We start from the raw sequence: 21,991 nt of genomic DNA, 5'->3' as shown, positions 1-21,991 counted from the left end.
CCATAGTGATGTGTAATTAGTTAATAAATCAGTGAATGAATATTTCCCCTGCCCTGGTACCTAAAATGAGAGAGGGGGAGGGGAGGGGAGGGGAGAGGAGAGGAGAGGAGAGAGATGGAAGAGGGCAATCACTAAGAAAGAATCTGGTGGCACAGAAAGACAATGCTGAGAATACTAACCATAATGACTACATAGTTTTGTTTAAAATCTTCCTTCTTCTCAGTATATAATTTTTGCTCTATACATACGTGAAACCTAATAGGTATATTGCTACTAATTTCTACTATAAAAGGCAATACCATTTTACAACATTTAAGAAAAATGTTCCTGAAACACATTCTACTTCATTATAGAGACACTTGTTCTCCATTGGTTTTATGAACAAGATGCTTGCTTCATCTGTTCATGCCATTGATATGCCACATATGCACATAAAGTGTGTAGAATAGTTCAGGACATTCATTCAGTCTTATTCATAGGATACAGACTTAACACTTGGTTAGTTACAGTGACCCAGCTTTGCTTCTTAAAGCCTTAGTTACTAGTAAAATCGAGGCTTTACATAGAAACATAATAAAATTTTTAAATAAAAATTAAAAGACCTTAAAATACTGTCATTTTAATCAATTTATGATTTTTTTCTCTTAAAAAAGGCCACCTCAGATATTTGAAATTGTTGAGTAATGAATCATTTCTGAAAATTAACCTTTTAAGTGTTAAAACTTAAAGGTTGTCATAATTCTTGATGAAAAATCAAAATGTGCTATACACTCAGGGGAAGCTTGATAAGAGCCGTGATTGTGTATCAACACTAGAACACTCACTAGTGTGGCATGTGCTCTGTCAGAGGCTAGTGGAGGCATCGAGGACAGCGATGGATAGACACCATGACTCACTTCTCAATTACCGAGAGTATATTCCTAAACAAGATACTTAACTTGTCTAAACAATGGAAAAAATAATTAACTCAATTACAGTTTAGCTACTAGAATGTTTATTACATGGTCATAAAAACTGATGGTTAGTAGTACTGTAATCATGGAGAGAAAGGCCAAGTCATGTGTGCAGTATCATTAAAATATAAGGAAAAAGAATGGAAGGATATTTAACAAAATTATACGTGATGGGACTAAGAGTTATTTCTTTCCTTCCCAACATTTCTGGAATGTGATTATGTTATAGAAATGAAATCATTAAAAATATTCATTATATAAGGTGTGCCTCCCAAAGAACACAAGAAACATTAAATAATCTACACACAGAACTATAATCTTAGCATGTGCCAACTCTGTAAGAATGGCACATAATGAACACTGTAGAAGTCTCAAGCAAGGAGAGGGTTGTTCTGTTCTGTTTTGTTTTGTTTCTGCCTACGAGATTTAGGAAAGAAAAGCTTCATGAGAAATAAGAATATTCATTTGAACCTGGAAGAAAGGGTGAGAGCTTTCCACAGATCAAGGGACAAAGAAATATCCCAGATGAGCTATAAAGGCAGCAATTCCAAGGTATGTTTTCCAGGAATGATCAGTTCACCAACTTAGCTGGGGCTCTGGGTACATGCAGGGGAAAATAGCCAGGCTACAGAATTTGAGGATTCCTTGGGGAGTCATTGTGGACATTAGACGCCATTTGATCATTATCCTCGGCCTCGGATTAAGCCTATACAGGGTACCTGCGTTTTTATGTCCTGTAAAACTACCCAGAGTACTGGAAATGGACAACTCATGCAGTGAGAACTCAATAAACATTAACCAGTCTTTAGAAATCTCAGCTCCCTGAAGTTTTCCTACTGGAAAGAAAAAAAAAAAAACCCTAAATTAGTAAGAGGCTGATGAATAATAGATGGAGCATAAACTGCCCTAAATAAAGTTCCTTAACTAATTTAAAGGACTCCTTTTTAGATTTAATCGACTCTAGTTGCCTCTAGCTGTATATATTAAGTAGTTGTTCCTGGAGTCCACAGGAGACCCGCCTTTGCCCTTAGAAATTCAGAAGCCAGTGCTCATTTCTCTTTCTATCATTGTGGAAGAATGAAAGGCAACGATTAATTGTATCAAAATGATAACATTAGAAAATATGAAAACCAGCAACATAGGACAGGGCCCACAGTGTTAAAAAATATGCTGCTCCAAAGTGTTCAGTCAATCAGAATCAAAGATGAATGTATGATGCTAATTCTCCCTTACTTATTTCTTGACAGTATCTCTAACTTTCATTTACAGAAATTAATTTACTTCAGAATTGAAGGAGAAAGTGTGGTAACCAACATAGTAATTCCGCTTTTTTGACTTTTCAACATTTTCTCTAAATTGCTTTTTATAAAAATTCACTTCAGAACTAAACGGGAAATTTGGATGCTAAGCAATATAGTAATTCTGTCTTTTGAACGTCCCCCAAATTTTCTCACATTTTTAATAAAAGATCATTTCAATCAATTGAACACTTCTTAATTTTAAAGGAAAAGAATGCATTCAAAAATACAAATGATAAAATATATTTTTATATCATTCAATCATCTCTGATTATTAAATCAAAGACTTATTTTGGCCTTCCGTTCTCATTATTCTCTAGAGCAAAGGCTTTAAGTTAAGAAATAAAGTTAACATTAGCTCTTCCACAGGCCACCTTGGCAACTTCAAACTACGTATGTAAACCTCTACTTCTTATTCCTTGGAACACGGATGATGTCTCCCAGCTTCCTACCTCCTTAGAAGAGGAAGTGAGCACTCCCACCCTTAAGGCCACTCATGCTCTAGGATACCACACATACGATTTTCCCTTCTTAAGGCTGATAGTACTGATTTGATTCTCTAGTCCTAGAAAGGTCTCCCAAGGTTTGCTCATGGGTTGATCCTAAAGGTTGAAAACAACAAACAACACCTTATGAAACTGTGCACTTTAAATATGTTCAGTTTATTGTATGTCACTTATAATTCAATAAAGTTTTTAATTTTTTTTTTTTAAAGGAGGCTCCTTGACAATAAGGCCACCCTATCTGTGTTCAAAGTAAGCCAAAGGAATAACCTCAGGGGAAAATTCAGAAACTATCAAGGAGTCTCCTCCATATTAACAGATAAAAAAGAGAGGCTCCATGATCTAATCTCCACAGTATCCAAAATAATACACCATTATTTTAGTTTGGAGAAATTCTAAACAAATACCCAGCTTCATTGGGGGGAAAAAAAAATCTCACTAAGGTAACACAAGAGACCATCTGGCTTTGAGGAATGTAACTCCCTGATATGACATGAAGAGAAACCGATGATAAAATATATATCTAGGTGGTGAATGATGGGAATATTTGCTGAAAAAAATATAAAAGTTGGCAACATTTAAAAACTAGTTCATTTTGATTTAGGTTCAAAAGGTTTCTAGGTTGCCCATTCATTCATTCGACAAATATTTATTGAGAGCCTACTGTGGGCAGGTGCCTGTACAAGGACCTCGGGAGACCAAGGTAAACCGAAAGATAAGTTGCTGGCACATGGGAGTTCACATTCTAATGGAGACACAGACTATTGGGAGAGAGTAACCACAGTAACAAATAACTTAAAATAGTTACAGAGAGTAAAAAGTGCTATAAAGGAGTAATAGAAACCCTGGAGATAATCATTCACTTATACAGCTCTGACCATGTGCCATGCACTATGAATAAGTATCATTGGAATTAACTTACTTTATGAAGGGGTTTTATTATTTTACAAATGAAGATACAAGGCCCAAAGTCACTCAATTAGAGGAAGAGCCAAGACTTGACTCCTAGCCACCTGGGTTCAGAGGCCAAGTTTTTCCCCATGATCACATCACCTTCTGTGTGAGGTACAGCAAGTGGAAGAGGAGTAATTAATTTAGATAAGGTGGTGAGGGAAAGTTTTTCAGAACTGACATTTGAGCAGAGATCTAAAGAACCAGAAATACAGCCCTTCTTTCTGGCAGGAACTAAAAAGAGTAGTTGACTATTAGGCCAGACCTACTTCATGCCATCTGTGCATAAGAAATGCTTATTTTTATGTTGTATCTACAGCAGAGGAACAAATTACTAAATGATTTTTTTTTTTAAACCAGACAAGTGATATTTTAAATGAAGGACTAGGAATCAAAGAAAAATGATAAACTTAATAAAAATTTATAGTTCATCAAAGCCTACAACACCCAACGTTTGGAAAACATCCAAAATCTGATATTTAGCACTTACTTCATTCAAACTTTTTGCTTGCTAAGAATCATGTCATCCTTGTCCAAATGAGCGCTAAACTGGAATGAGTCAGCTCTGACTTAATGAGGTTAAAATCTTTCACTCTATTTTGTAGAAGACTGGTATTTTTAAACAAAGAAAGAAACAATCTACTAATCTCTTTTTTAAACTGCATTCGGTCCCTGACAAAATTCCCCGGGTTTCCCCAAGAAACTCTTACCTTTCACTATTTCCTACTTGCTCAAGTCTAGGGAGATCCTTTTCAAATAGGAGAGAATCCACAACATCTATGACTTGACAGGAGAGGGGTCTGATGAGAGAATCCCCAGAGGGGAGGACTGAATGTGATCAAAGCAAGAGAACCCTGTTAAGAGCTTAAACAAAGACTCCAAAGGACAGAATTTGAGGCCATTTATATAACTATTCTTTCCCCTACTCACTACCCAACTCATTTTCTCTTGAAGAATTTTGTAGTTTAAGGGAAGGTTATTTGTTTGCAAATCACTATACCATTACCACCATTTTATCACCCTATTCTAACACAGGTAGAGATTGCAGTCCATAGTTATGGGAAGTTGAGGGAGAAGAGAAAGAATAATTGAAGACAAGAAGGGAGGACCAACTTTTCCAGTAGCATTTCTCACTACCTCAGTCCTCCCACTCAATTCTCTCTTTACCCACCTTCTAAATTTCAGCTCCTACCGAATTACTCCATCCCTTAAATCCACAGCTGAACCTCTGACCCCAGAGATTCTACTCCAGGTCCGCAATCCTACCCCCAGGCCCATCCTGTTTAAAGTTTCTGCCACATGCAAGTTTCCTGGGCCTTTCCATTAGCAAAGCCAAGAAGTAGGAGTTGAGGGGGAGTTTCAGCTTTGGCTGACAGGCCTATGGCAAAGATGATGTTTCTCTAGAGACTTGGAATTCAATTCTGAACTCATTTTCCTCATTATAAGAGGTGGTGAGATTCTTTTATTTGATCATGACTGCACTGGCACACTCTGAGTCACCGTCTAATCTGAGCTCCAAAGCACTGTGCATAAGACACAGCAGTGTCAGACCCTTTGAGATGTATTATCACATTTGATCTCATCAAAACACCTGGGGAGGGGGCAGTCTTTGGCAGCACTGGGGAAAAAAAGCGAAAGCAGCTCACACTAATGGAGACTTAAATGTATGTTTACAAGATATAACAAAATGATTTACAGATAAATTTTTGTAACATGACCTGTTTTTACATTGAGGATGGTCTGGGCCTAAAGCAGTTTACACAGTAAGAAAAAAGACCATTATTCCAGGAAAAGGCCCTAGTTTTTTATTCCTATAGCTAGCTTTCTTCCATTTGGGACAGCTTTATAAGACAGTCTATACTTTATTTAAATAGTTAAATTTTGATAGGTTTCTATTAAAATCTGCCTCCTCTTTATTCCCCTAAAGGCTAAACCAGGTGTCACTAATCCCCAGATGCTATACTCCCCAGCAGAAACTTCAGTCTGATGGGCTGACATCAAAGAAATAGTCATAGATTCATAGATAGTCTTCTAGAGATAGATGATTTGTTTACCTCATCTCAATTGGCAAAATTCTGGTTCAAATGAAGAAAATACTCATTTGTCAGAAAAGAGGCAGAAGAATAAAAACACTCTCACCTAGGCATAAGTTCATCTTTCCAATTTAAATCAGAGTAAACAACCTAATGACTTCAGTGATTATAAGTCACTCTGGACTTGCTGTGGGTGGATCTTTTATGCTTATCTGTACAATTCTACACCTGCCCAATAACTAAAGTATAACAGATCCTTTTCACGCATCACACACCAAGTACTGGCATGTAATATTGATAATACCTAACAAGTAAAGACAGGCTTTCTTTACTAAGCTTGTGCTTACCCATGCTCTTCAGTGGAACTATTCAAATATTTGGAAATGGTTATAATTTTTCATGACTCACATTTAGAATATATAAATAATATGCAGGAAGGACCGAGAGTTAATATTTTTTTTTGGTTTACTTTCAAAGGAGGAAAAAATATTTCAATAAGTGGTAACATCTAAAGGGTATGGATAAAGTTCAAGGCTTATATGTGGTCTGAATTACTTTTCCATGGATATATAGTAGTCAAACTGATTTTTTAGGAAAATTTGGCAATTTCACTATCTGTGGGGTAAATTGACTGCTGGCTACAATGACACAATTTGTCATATTCATGTTCAGAATCATGCCAGAACAAATGCCTCAGATAAAAAGATGGGAAAATAAGTGATGGTGGTTTTCCTTTTTTACATGCTTAACATCTTTACAAGCTTTGATATCTTAAACAATTATTTTCAGTTACCCAAACAATCTGTGCTGTCTCTTACTTTTTGGCGTTTGCACTTGATGGTCTTCCTGCATGAATGTTCTTTCTGCCATAAAAATGATTCTTTTCCATTTCTCTTGGTTAACCCCTATATATCCATCACACAGATATCTACTAAGAACTCACTTTTCCGAAACTCTTCTGTGACCTTAGCTAACCTTGTATGGTTGTTTAGGCTGTGTTTCATTCCTTGAAAATGCCTTCAATTTTGTTTTCAGCAAGAAATTCTTATGACTAAAGAACATGAAAGTTTATGATATACGATGCAATGAAGGCCTATTGTAAATTGTAACTTCCTACTTCATTTTTAATTTGTGTTATTCTTTAAAATACAACTATGTTACTTTAGACACATTCTCTTAAAAGACTTCACTGAATCAGGTGGGACATAATCTTTCTGAAAAAAGCTAATTAAGAAGGGGAGAAGAGGTTAAGTTGCTGCTGGGATAGGATGGAGGGAGATTCATTCATTTATTTGTAGTTTGTTGGAGGCTTATTCTGTAAATCGCTATTCTCATTTTGATGATGTAGCAGATAATGAATGAAAGAAACAAGTAAACAAACAGATACACTCATCTTCCATCTTACTCAGGAACTTTATCAACCTTCTGAACCCAAAGTTGGCAAATGGAATAGAACACATGGAAAGAGTGTAAGTGCTGATAGGAAGCATACTGTAACATTTAATAAGATACAGGAATGCTTTTAGCAGGGGGACAAAGTGAAGAGTTTCAAACATTTCATAGTCTCATAGTCTTTAGTTATTGTATGGTAGGATGGAGGAATTCTTCCTAATCCATCCAATGATCTGGAACAGGGCATTCCCAGTGCTTCGTGTTATGAGGACTTTTTTAAAAAATAAATTAGGTTTTTGTCTTTGTTCTTTTCTCTTAGTTTTACTGAAATATAATTGACATAAAACATTGTATTTGTTTAAGGTATACAACATAATGATTTGATGTATGTACATATGCAAAATGATTGTTACAACTTCTTAATACTCAAATGGCATAATTAAGACTTATTTGCTAAGCTAATATTATTGAAGCTTCTACAGATAACTTACCTCAACATATGAAATTGGAAATATTCCTATTTTGTCTGCCAGCATACCTTCAGCCCAGTTCTCATCCACTCTGCGGATCACAGTCAGAACATCATCCTGAAGAAACAACAAACATTAGTCTACCTAATCCCATTAAGCTTGTCACTTAATTTTCCTTTTTAATAAACGGACTGAAGTTTTAAGAGTACATGAATAAAAATGCCCTAACATATCTTTAGTAGATGAATCCAACATTTTGATAAACTGAATGGTAACTTTCAGTCAACCTGATGTCCTTTCAGATACTTGTTAAACTAAGAGCCCCTTCTACACAAGGGTTGGCTGCTCATTTCATTTAGATCTACAAATTGTAACCTCAAATGCTACCCAGCCTCTTGAACTTCTGTTTTAGATTGATTCTCAGGCTCTTCTCACTTTCTCTCTGATAATACATCAAATGTCCATTTGAATGCATATCCTACTGTTTTTCTTTACAGAAAAACACAATATTCTACTTAAAATTCCAAAGCATTTTATCAATTCAGTAGCTACATTCCTGTGTGCTTTGCAGCAAAGAAATTTACATATAAAATAAGGAAGTAATGATGATTCACTTTGTTATTCATAATTTAGTGAATTAAAATCCCTGAATGATACACATACCTTGTAAAGTAGCTTAGAATTAAATTAGAGCTCTAAATATGAAAATGATACCACATAAAGCATCAACCAAAATTATCTTTCATATAGAACAATACAAGCACAAAATTACTTTTTTGTGCCTAGGCTGCTTTCAGGTATTTTTAAAAGCACAGTGATATAGTTCACATAAAACTATTGTATCTTTTTGCAAAATGAAATTCAAGCCATATTCCTACATATTGAGGTACAAAAAAAATAGCTGGCAAGCGGAAAACAATGTCACTCTAACTTTACCTTTGCAAATGGAAGGCAATCTTTGTCTGCTTCCTTGTCTTTCACCTCAAAGTCATAAAGTGCTTTGCACTGAGGTGGGGGCTGAGGTAACGGTTTGATAATCTGCACAAAGTTGGTGGGGAAAAAGCCATGGATCCCATTGACTTCTCCGTGGTACCAATTTTCATCCACTTGTCGCCGCAAAATGATGATGTCACCTTTGCTGAATTTAAGGTCTCCAGGCTCTTTTCCTTCGTAGTTGTATAATGCTTTGGCACATGGTAACTGAGGTATACCCTTAAAGAAAGAGGTGAATTTTAATGAAAGAGCAGTTCAGAAATGTCTGAAAATATAGAAAGAGGTGAATTTTAATGAAAGAACAGTTGAGAAATGTCTGAAAATATAACTATCATTGTTTTTAAGTCAAGGCCAAATTAATACTAGGAAGAAAATCCAACATAAAAAAACTATATATGTCAACAAGAAATAGCAAACACAAACAAATATCACAGTGAAATAAGAACAGCAGATTATCCATGTACCCTCTGTGACTTAGCCTTCTGTTCCTAAGTCTAATTTAGCAGGTTTTGTTTGGGGTTTTTACTGCATGGAAATGCTACTGCTGAGTCTTGCTTCCTGGTATAAAATTTAAAAGCTCATAAAAAAAAAAAAAAAAACCCTTAATGTCTGATATTAACTACTTTATTCAGCAGGATAAATGATAAGCATTGAGAAGAAAAACTTAAACAGAAGAACAATTTATTAATTTAGTAACTGCTCTTAAGCTTGATTGATAAGAATCAGAGTTCAGCTTTTAGGCAAAACTCTCCCAACGGCTTCTAATGTGAGCAGTAGACCTTATTCTTTCATGAACTCAAGTACTTATTGGAGGTCTACTATGTGCCAGGGTCTGGAAAACAGTAAGACAGTCACAGTTGCTGCCCTCTCAGAGTTTAAAATCTGTAATTGTATAGATATATAGTCTTTTAAAATCTGTATAAGATCATTCAACTTTGCCCTTTCCTGGTTAGAGTACTTTTAGGCTGATATGCTAATAGATGAGGTTTTGAATGTTACTGTATTGCATTATGATTTTAAATGACAAGTTTAAAAATGTGTGTGTAGCCCCAAGGCAATCTATCATCAAATGGATTAAACAGAATATTTCCTTATGGCATTTAAGGTACCCATTTTTGATCATTAGTTGTCACTTTAAAAAGATCTCTGGTCTCCCTGGGACATTGTTGTCTATCACTGATTCAAAGAATGAATGGCAAATCAAACATATCTATAGTAACTCCTGAATGAGATTATTGGGCTCCTGCTTTTCATGTACTTATTCATATATTCATTCTTCCAGAAAACAATTATTGAACTTTCCCTTTTTACCAGGCAATGTGATAGTGATGAGGATTTAAAGAGGAACAAGACTCAGTTCTTATCCTTTAAAAATAAGATATTAAAAGTATTTATAATATAGTATAGTAAATGCAGTGATAGAGATATGATAAAGGAGCAGAAAGAACAGATCTCTGGAATTTAGTAAGTGGAAAAATGAGATACTTCCTAGGGGAAGTAATACACGAGCCAAGTTTTAAAGGATACAGAGGAGTTTGTCAGGCAAAGCTGAAGTGGAAAAATGAAAGAGAAAAGTAAAGGCATTGCAGGCAGGGCGATAGCACCAGCAAAGACATGGAGCATGCTGTGCAGAGGAACTAGGGTTTTATGAAGACTGCAATGTTCCTGGACAGGGATTACGGAATTTAAAGTATAGGAGCGGTAGGCAGAGGCTAGTTCATAGAGAGTCTTGAATCACATGTTAAAGTGTTTCGATAGCTGTGCCCTTCAGGCAATGATCAGCTAGCTACTCACAGGTTTGAAGCACAGACGGCCATGGTAAGAACTATGTACCAGGCCAATGAGTCTGGCAGTAGTGTGGAAAATAGACAGGAAGTGGGCAGGCAGGCAGACAGCTTTGTGCAAAGCACAGGCCTAAACTAGTTGAAAAAATTTTTTTAAGTTTAATCTTTCTAATGAAGCAGAGCGATAGGGAGCATTGCTTATATTACTGCCGTCTCCTTAGCCCTTCTCCCTCAAAAGAGTGGGTCGCAGTTTTTATATTCTTGATTGCAGTAAAACTTCATAACATAGTTTTAAAAAGTTAGTTTGGTTTCTAGTCAGAGATTTAGAGTCTGACCTATTCATAAGCCAAACTTTTTTGTTAAATATTTTTGTTTGGCTTAAGAAGAATAGCCAATTCTTGGCTCTCAAAATGCTATTGGCAGTCGTTCTTCTTGGCTTGGTCCATTTGATGTTGTATTTGGTTAATTAGAGCTGCTCTAGGGGCCAATATGCAGGGAAGACGGGAGTTGCACCTTCTAGAAGTCTTGGGATCCTGATGTGCCCTTTTGGACCCTGTCGAAGATCCTGCATCTAATGGCATGACTCCTGTTATCTAGTCCCGACCTAATCTGGTAAACAATCCTGCTGTGCCCTTTGGTTTCCCCTGAAGGGAAAAGCCCATCAGGAACTCTGGAGCTTCACAATCCTGTGAACTTTGGTCATATTCCATTAAGATCCAACCTTGTGGAAGGATTCTAATCTCTGTCTACCCTCACAGAGATGTCTCACTACATTCTCTTCTTTATTATGTATTTCTTGAAGTCTGGACATCACTGTTTAACAGTATTTCTCAAGATGGTCAGAGAAAGTAACAGTGGATAAACACATCAATAAATATGACTATGAGAGAGCAAGAGTGACCAAGCCAGAGACAGAGAACTAACAAGTACTGTAGTAAACCAGCTCTTGGAACAGAGCTGATGGGACCGTGATCAGGCAGTATATATGGTAACAGTTAGGAACACAGACACCAAAATGCCTGGGTTTCAATCCCAGCTCAGCCACTTAACTAGCTGTGTGATTCTGAGCAGGTTAATCTCTCTGTGCCTCAATTTCTTCATCTAGGTTGTTGTGAGGGTTTAGTGAATTAATGTATGGAAATCATTACAGAAGCCCAGTAGGCAGTAAGTGCTACATGCATGAACTATCATCATCGCCATCATCGCCCGGAATGAAAAGTCTGTTCACCAGTGAAACACAGCACCTGAAAATGGATTTGTCTCTATGCAGCTGGATGCTTTCCTTTTTGGACAAATTCACATTGCAATTACATTTTAATACATATTCACTGTATAACAATGCAAAGAATGTTCCTCCTAGGAAGCGCTCGGGATTTCGAAATGTGCACTTCTGAAGCACACATTTGTTTTCTGAGTGGAATCCATTCATCTTCTGGTTGAACAGAAGGAATTACAAATTCACTGACATGCACCGTTTAATAGGGGATGGCATTTTAGATGTGGCTGTAGTTCATCTTGACAGAGCTAATATAAGGCATTGGATGCCTGCATGAATTAATTGAAAATCCTATTACAAACTTGGTGACAAATAACTCTATTCACCATTATGGCCTGTTCTCTTGAGTTTTTTCTCCACCTCAATTAGCTCCATTTGGCCCACTCTGTCCAAATTCATGCCAGCCAAATCCATGCACCAAGATACTGATTTAGTACTCTTAGAAACCATTCTGAACTTCATCTTGAGGAGATTTGTAAAATTCCAAACAATCCACAGTATGGTTCTTTTGCGATATGCCGATGTGGAAACTGAAGGAATTTATTTCTTCACAGACCACTTCTACACACCAGAGGCCTAATGGACTTAATGACTTTTCCACTAACGCAAATCTATTAAGTGTTCCTAAAATCATCATTCTTAACACAATGAGTGGCAAGGATAAAACTTATGATAACAGTGATATATAGACATATAGTTAGCCAAGTTGCATCCCTGTAATTGTAACCTAAAATTTATTGATTCACACTGACTTGCTAAATCTTGACTGCTAAGGTTATTTCAATAATCAATAACCATAATGAAAGAATAATAAAACTTATAGCAATCTAACCCATGAGCAGACATCTGGCTGTGTTTTTCTATGATATTCATTTTTGATTCAGTTCTAAGAAGCCAGTTTGTGTCAAGTTTCTGAAAAGAAGGCTTCCCATATTAAATGAAATAAATTCTACTCTGATTTCAAATCAAGCAAAGTTCAGTGAACTTTAAAAGACTTATTCCCACACAGGCTGCAGATGATTAAGGATAAATGGTTAACGACTTGGAAGAACAATAAAAGAATGTACTTTTCTTTTGCAACATCTGAGGGCTAAAGCCAAAATACTGGTTTGAGAGCCTAGGACGACTCTTATGGGTAAAATACATCCAGAGCTCATGGAGGCACTGCCTTCTCATTCATCTCCTTAAAAAGGTCTGAGTGTCATGTCATCACCTGGGCCTTCTGCCCTCCATGCCTTTTGCAGGCTTTCCAAACTGCTGCCTGTCTTCGTATCCTCCCAACAGGCCAAGACCCTCGAGGATCTGCAGAGCTTACATTTCACTTGGCTACACATGAAAGGGAGGCTTAAAAGGAGAGAAAGCCAGAGAGAAACCAATTCTGTAGTCTAACCTTGGGTTTGCAGCTGTCATTCATGCTGCTGCTTTATCAAAAAGCTTGGCAATTTAGACAGGTGAAGTATTATAACGATTCTTAATCTAAAATATATTTCAATAAACGGTGACTATTTTGCTCATATAAAAAAGAATACATATGACACTGAGCCAGTTTTACTTTTCAAATAATTTTTGTGTCTACGTTATACATATAGATATTTCATGACATTAAAATCCTTGAGACCTACACACAAATATTTTTGATTAAATGCTTTACACTCCATTTCTGTGCCATCAAGTATATTCCAGTATATCTGGCAAAGTATTACTTGATGATCTAGCTGAGATTCTAACAGGTAAATAAAACATTCACTGCCAATTTATTTTATAGACTCTAAATGCCAATGCTCAGATATACATGCAAGACAGCCTCCTGAAATTCAAATTCCTTCATGCATTTCTTATTGCTCCATAAAGTAAAAAAGATTCAATGACCTACTAAAAAGACTATCTAGAAGATACTCTTGTCATGAGAACAGCAATAAAATGTGTATAATTTAGTAATGTAGTTATATCTAAATTGGCACAAACTCTGGCTGATTCCAACTTGACTTTCAAAAAACTATCCGGAAGGAATTGAGGCACAAAAACATCACAGTAATAAGAAGTACTGTACAAAGTAATACATATCAAAATGGATGAAAGGACTTTTTAAATGTCCGTTGTATAACAAAATACATGCTGGCTTTTCCTACAAAGTGAAATACCTATAGGGTATAATAACAGTATTTCATAAAAATACTGATTCTTTAATAGTTAATAAGTCTTAAGTATTGTTCTCAAGTAGTCTAGGTCGGATTATCAAATATTATTTGATCATCACTTGAAATATTTCAACTTCAATATAACAAACATCTAAGGTGAATATTACAAGTTATTTTATCAAAGCACTATCAGAAGGGACTGAGAATCACAACATCCTGTAATAGTTTACCTTTTCATTTGTTCTTTCCTTTAATATTTATTTGTAGAGAGTGCCGTGCTGGAATATTTTTTATCTCATGATTACTTTTTTAACCTTCCACCTCACACCCACCCCAAATTTGCCACATAAAATTATCTAAACAGATAAACTTTAGGCATATCTGCTAGCACTTTGAGGATACAGTTGTGAATAAACAAAACATGTTTTCTTCATTCACATTTATTCTTTTTGTCCTCAGTCTACTATCCCACTGTCCCTTTTCTTCAATATTCATTTTCTTCAGAGCTCTCCTTAAGTAGTCTCTTTCCAGCCTGCCAACCTTCCTCCTCTATGCCGTCTGGTTCCAGTTCCACCCTGCCTCAAGGTAGCAGGCTGCCCAAGGCCAGGCTTTGCACTGCCCTAGGGCCCGAGTGCACTTGGCTCCTGCTCACATTCCACAAACTATCCACTCCCCTCTGGATGCTCAGTTCCTGCTCAAATCCATTCACTCACTCTCCACCCACTACTCACACTTAGCTCCTGCAATCCAATCCACCAGCTATTATGGAGCTTCTATCCCACCTTGTGAACAAATAGCAATCAGTCAGTTATAGTGTTAAGTCTTGTTGTTTTAGTGGTATGAATATGAATGGCTTAGGGCAGGGGTCCCCAAACCCCGGGCTGCGGGGGGGGGGGTCCCAGTCCTTGGCCTGTTGAGAACCAGGCTGCACAGCAGGAGGTAAGTGGCGGGAGAACAAAAGAAGTTTCATCTCTACTTGCAGCTGCTCATCACCGTCTCAGTGAAACCTCAGATCATCAGGCATTAGATTCTCACAAAAGCACACGTCCCTGGTGCCAAAAAGGTTGGGGACTGCTGATTTAGGGAAGGAGTAGGAGGAGGAAAAAAAAAACACCTAGGAGTGAAGGAGAGGAGATAAAGAAGCAACTTTCTTTTCTTTTTTTTTTGAAGTATTAACTTTCTTATCAAATTTTCTAGACTGTACTCTCACTCAATCAAATGACAACACATAACCATTTACTTAATCAATACTTAATCAAATACTTAACTAAATGTAAATATATAATGAACTTAGTTGAGGTCAAAAGACTATGTTCAAACCTCCAAAGAGAAAATGAAGAGCAGTTTTTCAATTTAAGAAAACAATGATCTTATAGACTCCTTGTTAAATTCTTTTCTAAGAACCACAATACAGAAAACAGATAAATGTGGGGTAGAGTCAGGCCCATCCCCTTGGTTCCCCTCTCCTACTTGTCCAGTAGAGCCTGAGGGGGACCCAGAAGCACAGTTTGGAAGCCAGTGTTGTAGGGAGAGAAGTGGACTAAGGGGCTTTGTTTAGAAAATACTCATGTTTAGAGGATAAAACAATCTAAGAACTAGAGGACCAGAAGAATATAACCATAGTATCAAGAATTATTCCTATGCACATCACCTATGTCTTCACAATCTGGAGCCGATTCCCAATGACCTCTTCAAATTAATGTTCTAAACTTTGAGTTTTATGGCCTTCCATTTGGATTGACCATTCCACTTCATCTTTTCCACTCTTAGCAAGCAAACTAGGCTGCTGTCATTGTCTCCAACCTCGTGCACACCCTTCCCTATTGCCTGAATGTTTGTATCCCCCACAAATTCATATGTTGGAATCCTAACCCCTAAAGGTGATGGTGTTAGAAGGTGGGGCTTTTGGGAAGTGCTTAAGGCATAAGGGTTGAGCCTTCGTGAATGGAATTAGTGCTGTTATACACAAGGCCCCACAGAGCTCCCTAGACCCTTTTGCCCTGTGAGGACACTGAGAAGGTGCCAGCTATGAACCAGGAAGAGGGTCTTCCCCAGAATTGGACTTCTACCCTCCAGAACTGTGAGAAGTAACTTCTGTTGTTTATAAGCCACCCAGCTGTGATATTTTATTACGGCAGCCCAAATGGACTAAGACACTCCTGCACCAAAATTTATTAAGAACAGTCCATCTTCCTAACTCAAGTATCCCTGGCACTTGTTTAAGTATCATTATATAGCTGTAGTTGATAATTATACTGCATTTCATTCATTTACATTTTTATGTCTTTCCAGGATGACTGATTCTGTTATGTGGAATCAGATATAAATAAGATGATTGTGGTGTAGGTCAATAGGAGAGACTCTTTTTCAGATATAATGGCCACTTGTTCTTTGGGACCCCCATAGCATTGCCTCCTTGGGGAAGATTCTCTCAACCTTCCCCCACCCAAGTCTGCAGAAGGTGTTGCTCCGCCATACACCCAGAGCAGCTCGTGCGTACTGTTATGGCCCTCCTCTCACTCAGTTTACAGCCTGTTTCCCTCTATCGGGCTGTAACTTCCGGAAAATTTGGGACTATATGTTATCCATCTTTAAGTCCTAAGCATCTACCTCAGTGTATGTACATAAATTCTTGCTAGATGAATGAAAAAAAAAAAAAGAATGTTATCTTTACTAGGCTGAGTGCAAAGATATGGATGGCTAATTGAAAAAATAGCATATTCAATGAAAAAGCAACTTAAAAGACAATTCTATGAATAGTCAGGCTCATCAGCTTTGAATATATATTGCACAATATATGCACTAACGTATTTATGTATCTCTGGTCCTCTTCATGTCTCCTACAGTACACAGTACTAGTTGGGTACTCGATCCTTACTGATGAGAGGGGCAGGAATACTGAAGGAGGAATGTCATTCCCCATTCCCTAAGGTTGCTGGGAAACCTGTGGCACAAAAATGTGGTACAGAAAAACCTGAGAAATGAGAGCTAGTACTGCTAATTGTGTCCACTTTAATGTGCTTTAGAAACACAATACATTCTGGCAATGGACAGTTGAGTTCTTTGTAGTAAGCAAATTGTTGGCATTTGAAAAATGTCAAACAAATTAAACAGCAAACCACAGCAAACAAATAATTTCCTTACAGACTCATTTGGGAGTTATGAGAAAATAGTCATGATGATGACATATAGCTTTTATTCTTGGATGGCCTTAAAAAGAGAGTATTCAATGGACAGACAAATCATTGAAGAAAAACAAATCTTATTACATTTCTCTAAGGGAAGATAGCTATTGAGAATGCAGTCACCAAAATAAAATGCAGAAAATTCATGTCACTCATTGCCCTGAATATTAGTTTTCTGCTTTATCATGTGTTTAATAATTACGATAGTATTTTGCAAAGAGCAGGAAAAATTTACTGGGAAAATTCCTTGCAGTAACTTGAGCTTCCATCTTGAGGACTTAAGGCAGAATGAAGGATATTTCCTGGTAAAAGGTCAAGTTTCTGTCTATTTGCAAAACAGCTTGATTCCTGGCAAGGCACCCATCCTTCCTCTGCCCCTGTATAAGCCTCCACCTAGAGGAATGACCATCTAAGGAACTCTGCATGGCCCTGGTCTAATCTTCACTGGAACCCAGGAAGGTAGGGAGAGCCAGAAATACAGAGAGAGAGGGGTGTGTGGGAGCAGGTTTTAATATTAAATAGAAAGGTTAGGTAAGGCCTCAATCTAATTCAATTGTCTGGTCTTATTTTTTTTTATCCAGTGTTTTTATTAATATCCTGAAGAGAATACACTCATATAATTTCAACATGACATTAAATATAAAAGATAGTTCATAATTTCAGAATCAAAACATCAGAACAGACCCATACCTATATGGACAATTAGATAAAAGTGCTCAGGCAATTCAACTGGGAAAAATAAAGCCTTTTCAACAGCTGGTTCTGGAACAATTAGAAGCCTGTGGGGGCAAGTGGGGAATGGGGAGAGAATGAGTCTTGACTCTTAACTAACACATCATATAGAAAAATTAATTTGAAGTAAATCCCAGAATCAAAAGTAAAAGCTAAAATTATAAGTTTTCTAGGTGAAAACACAGAATACCTTAGTGATAAGGCAAGACCACACACACACAAAAAGCCTAACTAATCATAAACATATATAAATTGGGCTTTATCAAAATTGAAAAATATCTGGGGTGGTTCTATAGAGTAGTGGTTAGCACGTCTGCTTTACACGCAGAAGGTCCTGGGTTCAAGCCCCAGCGGAGCCATGGCCCATACCCCGAGTGTGCCAGGCCCCGGGTGTGCTACGCCCCCGGTATGCACTGTAAGCGTGCAGGAGGAGATGTTCCGCCTTCAGAGATCCAGTTCTTAAGGGGAGATGGCAATATCCATAGGTCAGGGGTAGAAGTCGGAGAAAGAATTAAAAAAAAAAAAAATCGAAAACTTCTGTCCATCAAAAAATACAATTAAGAAAATAAAAATTCAAGCCACACATAGGGGGAAATATTGGCATTAACTATAACTGACAAAGGACCTGCATCCAGAAATATAAAGAATTACAAATCAACAATAAACCGAACTCAAAAACAGGTAAAACATTTGAAGACACATTTCAAAAAAGAAGATAAATACATAGCCGTGAAAAGGTACTCAACATCATTAGTCATCGGTGAAATGCAAAATAAAACCACAACGAAATGTTACTTTACATCCATTACGATGATTAAAATTAAAAAGACTGAGAGCATAAAATGTCAAAAGATATAGAGCAAACAGAACTCATACTTTGCTAGCGGGAGTCTAAAATGGTACAACCACTTTGGAAAACTGTTAGTTTCTTATAAAGTTACACATATACCTACTTTATGACTCAACAACTCCAATCCTAGTTAATAATCTAAGAAATAAAGACATATGTCCACACAATATGTACAGTAATGCTCATCGTAACACTATTCATAATATCAAAAACTGAAAACCCAAATGTCCATCAATAGAACAGATAAACACTAAATCCTTAGTTATTAAAAAAAGAGAGAATTACTGATACACATGAGTGAAAAAAATAAGAATACTGTATGATTACATTTACATAAATTCAAGAATAGTAAAACCAACCTACTATAATAGAGATCGGAACAGTAGTTGTCTGTAGAGGGTGTGGAATGAATGGAAGGGGGCATGAGGGAAATTTCTGAGATTATACAGTAGGCCTCCCTCAACCGTGGTTTCACTTTCTGAAGCTTCCATTACCCATGGCCCGGAAATATTAAATGGAAAATTCCAGAAATAAAAAAATTCATAAGCTTTAAATTGCATGCTGTTTTCAGTAGCGTGATGAAATCTCAGGAGTCTCACCCCCTCCCAGAACATGAATCACCGTTTGGTCCAGTGTATGTACACTGTGGATGTTCCTTGCCTGTTACCCAGCAGCCGTCTCGGTTGTCGGATCTACTGTGATGGTATCGCAAAGCTTGTGTTGAAGTTACCCTTACAGTAGTAGCCTAATGCTCTGTCACAATGCCTACCTACATCATTCACCTCATTTCATCTCATCACAGAGGCGCTGTATCATCTCACACCAACACAAGAAGGGTGAGTACAGTACAACAAGATATTTTGAGAGACCACATTCAAATAACTTTTATTACAGTATATTGTTATAATTGTTCTATTACTATTGTTGCTAATCTCTTACTGTGCCTAATTTACAAATCAAACTATCACAAGTATGTATGTATAGGAAAAAACATAGTAATACAGGGTTCCATACTATCCAGTTTCAGGCATCCATGGGGGGTCTTGAAACATATATCCCCTATAGATAAGGAGGACTACTGTAGTCTACATCTTGATCGGGATGTTGGTTATCCAGGTATAGAAACATGTCCGAACTTATAAGATTGCTCACTTAAGAACTGTAATTCACATATGTAAATTTTACCTCGATGTATTTAAATGTTTAAAAAATAAACCAGTAGCAGCAGTTAGGAAAAATAGTTAGAAATGACCATATATACTAGCTATATGACAATGTATGCACGTGAAGAAAAAGATGCAAAACAAGCTACACTGGCAATCAAGAGAATGACAAAACTGGAAAAACAAGAAATTTGAAGTCTAGAAAGAGAAAGATTTAGTACCTAGAAAGATGTCTCCTTTTCCAAAAGGAAATCTATCACTGATATCCAGAAAAGGGTGTACCTAATGTAGGGTTTCTGCTATAATCTGACTTACACTTAGTAAGTCTTTCACTAGATGTCCAGGATACATTCTGAATCCTATAAACAAAAGAAACAGAAACTGCAGTATTCTTGGTGGGAAGCGATACAGATAAAAGTATCTAGAAAATATGCCAGACAAGCTGAAGAAACTGTGGTATATTAGTGGGTAGTATTAAAGTAAGTCTTCGAATACAATGAAACGGTCTTTCACTGGGAAAGTAAGTCAGCTTCATATTGACTAAAGACAAAAATATGGGCCGAAATTGATCCATGCATTATTTAAATTGGATAAAGGAGTTTCCTGATGGTGAGGGTTGTTAAATATTACAATAGATTATGATATCTCTTTCATTGGAGGCTGAAAGGACAGTTTCATAAAGTTCCACCCAAAAGCAAAAGAAAGGATTTTTGCTTATGATCTCTAGTAATACTATGATTTCTTTGGCAATCAGATCATTTGAAAGAGTGATTTTAGTCTTGATAATTTTTTCCTTTTTGAAAGTTTTAGGTGCGGAATAGTAAGAATAAGGGTATGGGAGAGTGATCAGGGAGAGGGTATTTGGAGGAAAAAAATGAGAATATGAATTATCCTGCAGGAATCAAATCAGAGGAAGCCAGCCTCAATACTCCAAAGTCTATCACAACCTGCTATAATCTTGATAGGAAAAGTAGAGGCAAGCTCAGCCACAGTCAGGCACATCAAGCTTTTTTCTCATTATTTCTGCTTATATTTAAAAAGTAATACATAATATGTGTGTATTTCTGTTACTACTCTTCAAAAGAGTGTTCTGCTAGTCAATTAAATGTGAAATTTACATAGCGAAGATTGAATAATTTCTGTAGGATAATATACTGCTATTTTGAAATAAATCTATTACAAGGACATAAAACCAATCCTGTGAAAAACAAAGGGTAGAATCAAGGTCTTTAAAACAAAATTCTTTTCATAAAAAAAGAAACAAAACAAACAAACTAAAAAATCTATCTATATGCATATGACTTGGAATTTTGGCTTTCAAAAATTATTAAAAGTATTAACTGAATGTAGAGACAATCTTATAGTTGTTTCAGCTAAGTTATTTCACCTTTGATTAAGCCTACTGTAAAATGATGCTTAAATACTTATAAATATTCTGTGGTACTACAATGAGAGTTACCAGAGAACACTAAGTGCCTCTACTCTCTAATTTCTCCACTACATGACTGAGCAAAAAATGCTACTGTAAAGAAAACAATATCTATTTGCAATAATTTTAACAATAGATAGTTATTTTAAAACAAGCAGTTTTACTGAAGCTTCCCTTCAAAAAAAAAAGTATTCCAGTTTAAGTATACTGGTTGCCAAAAAAAAGAAGAGAAACTTAAAAGATTAAACTAAGCCAGTTCGGACAAGTCCAAATACAATTAAACAATGGGATATAAATTACTGGTATTTTTATCATTATATAAATAACCATTATATAAAAATAACAGTTTAATAAAAATAACCATTATATAAAAGTGATATATTTTTTGTTTCTAGGTGATTATATAGCAAAGAATATAAAATTAAGAAAGGATCCACATGTGTGCATCTGAGACAACTTTTATTAAGCATTTAATATATATTACATCAGAAGATCACAGATTATCTAACTGTATTCATAATAATAAAAAATTTGAGATAATGAGAAAGTTGATAATCTGAGATGGCCATGGCAACAGATTAAATTACAATTTTAAAACATCTATTCATAAAATATCCCACATCTTTATGTTTTTTAAAAAATACTTAACTAAGTGTTTCCTTGGGCAAAGCAGTTAGTTTTTCATGTTCACCAGGCTGTGAGCAACGTAAAGGCAGGGACTGGATTTCATTCATCTTTGTGTCCTGACAGCCTAACACATGGCACAGTGTCAGCTTGTGAGATGACTGCTTTTCTGCTGCCACTTACTTTATTCCAGCCTAGAGAGATCTGCCAGATGCAT

The 21,991-nt window shown here is 36.4% G+C and overlaps 1 protein-coding gene across 3 annotated transcripts in view; it reads right to left on the bottom strand.

Moving 5' to 3' along the window:
• SH3RF1 (SH3 domain containing ring finger 1) overlaps positions 1–21,991 on the bottom strand; it is a 145,864-nt gene that overhangs the window by 45,365 nt on the left and 78,508 nt on the right. For all 3 annotated transcript variants that reach the window (XM_011360283.1, XM_023530731.1, XM_023530730.1), the window contains 2 exons: positions 8,537–8,812; positions 7,622–7,717 (listed from right to left, as the gene is read on the bottom strand). In XM_011360283.1, the coding sequence (XP_011358585.1) occupies positions 7,622–7,717; positions 8,537–8,812 (372 nt within the window). The remainder of the gene's footprint in view (positions 1–7,621; positions 7,718–8,536; positions 8,813–21,991) is intronic.

This window comes from Pteropus vampyrus, unplaced genomic scaffold (genome assembly GCF_000151845.1).
Source record: "Pteropus vampyrus isolate Shadow unplaced genomic scaffold, Pvam_2.0 Scaffold53, whole genome shotgun sequence".
NCBI lineage: Eukaryota > Metazoa > Chordata > Mammalia > Chiroptera > Pteropodidae > Pteropus > Pteropus vampyrus.
Note: the sequence above shows the minus strand (reverse complement) of the source record. Positions and strands in the feature narration are given on the sequence as shown.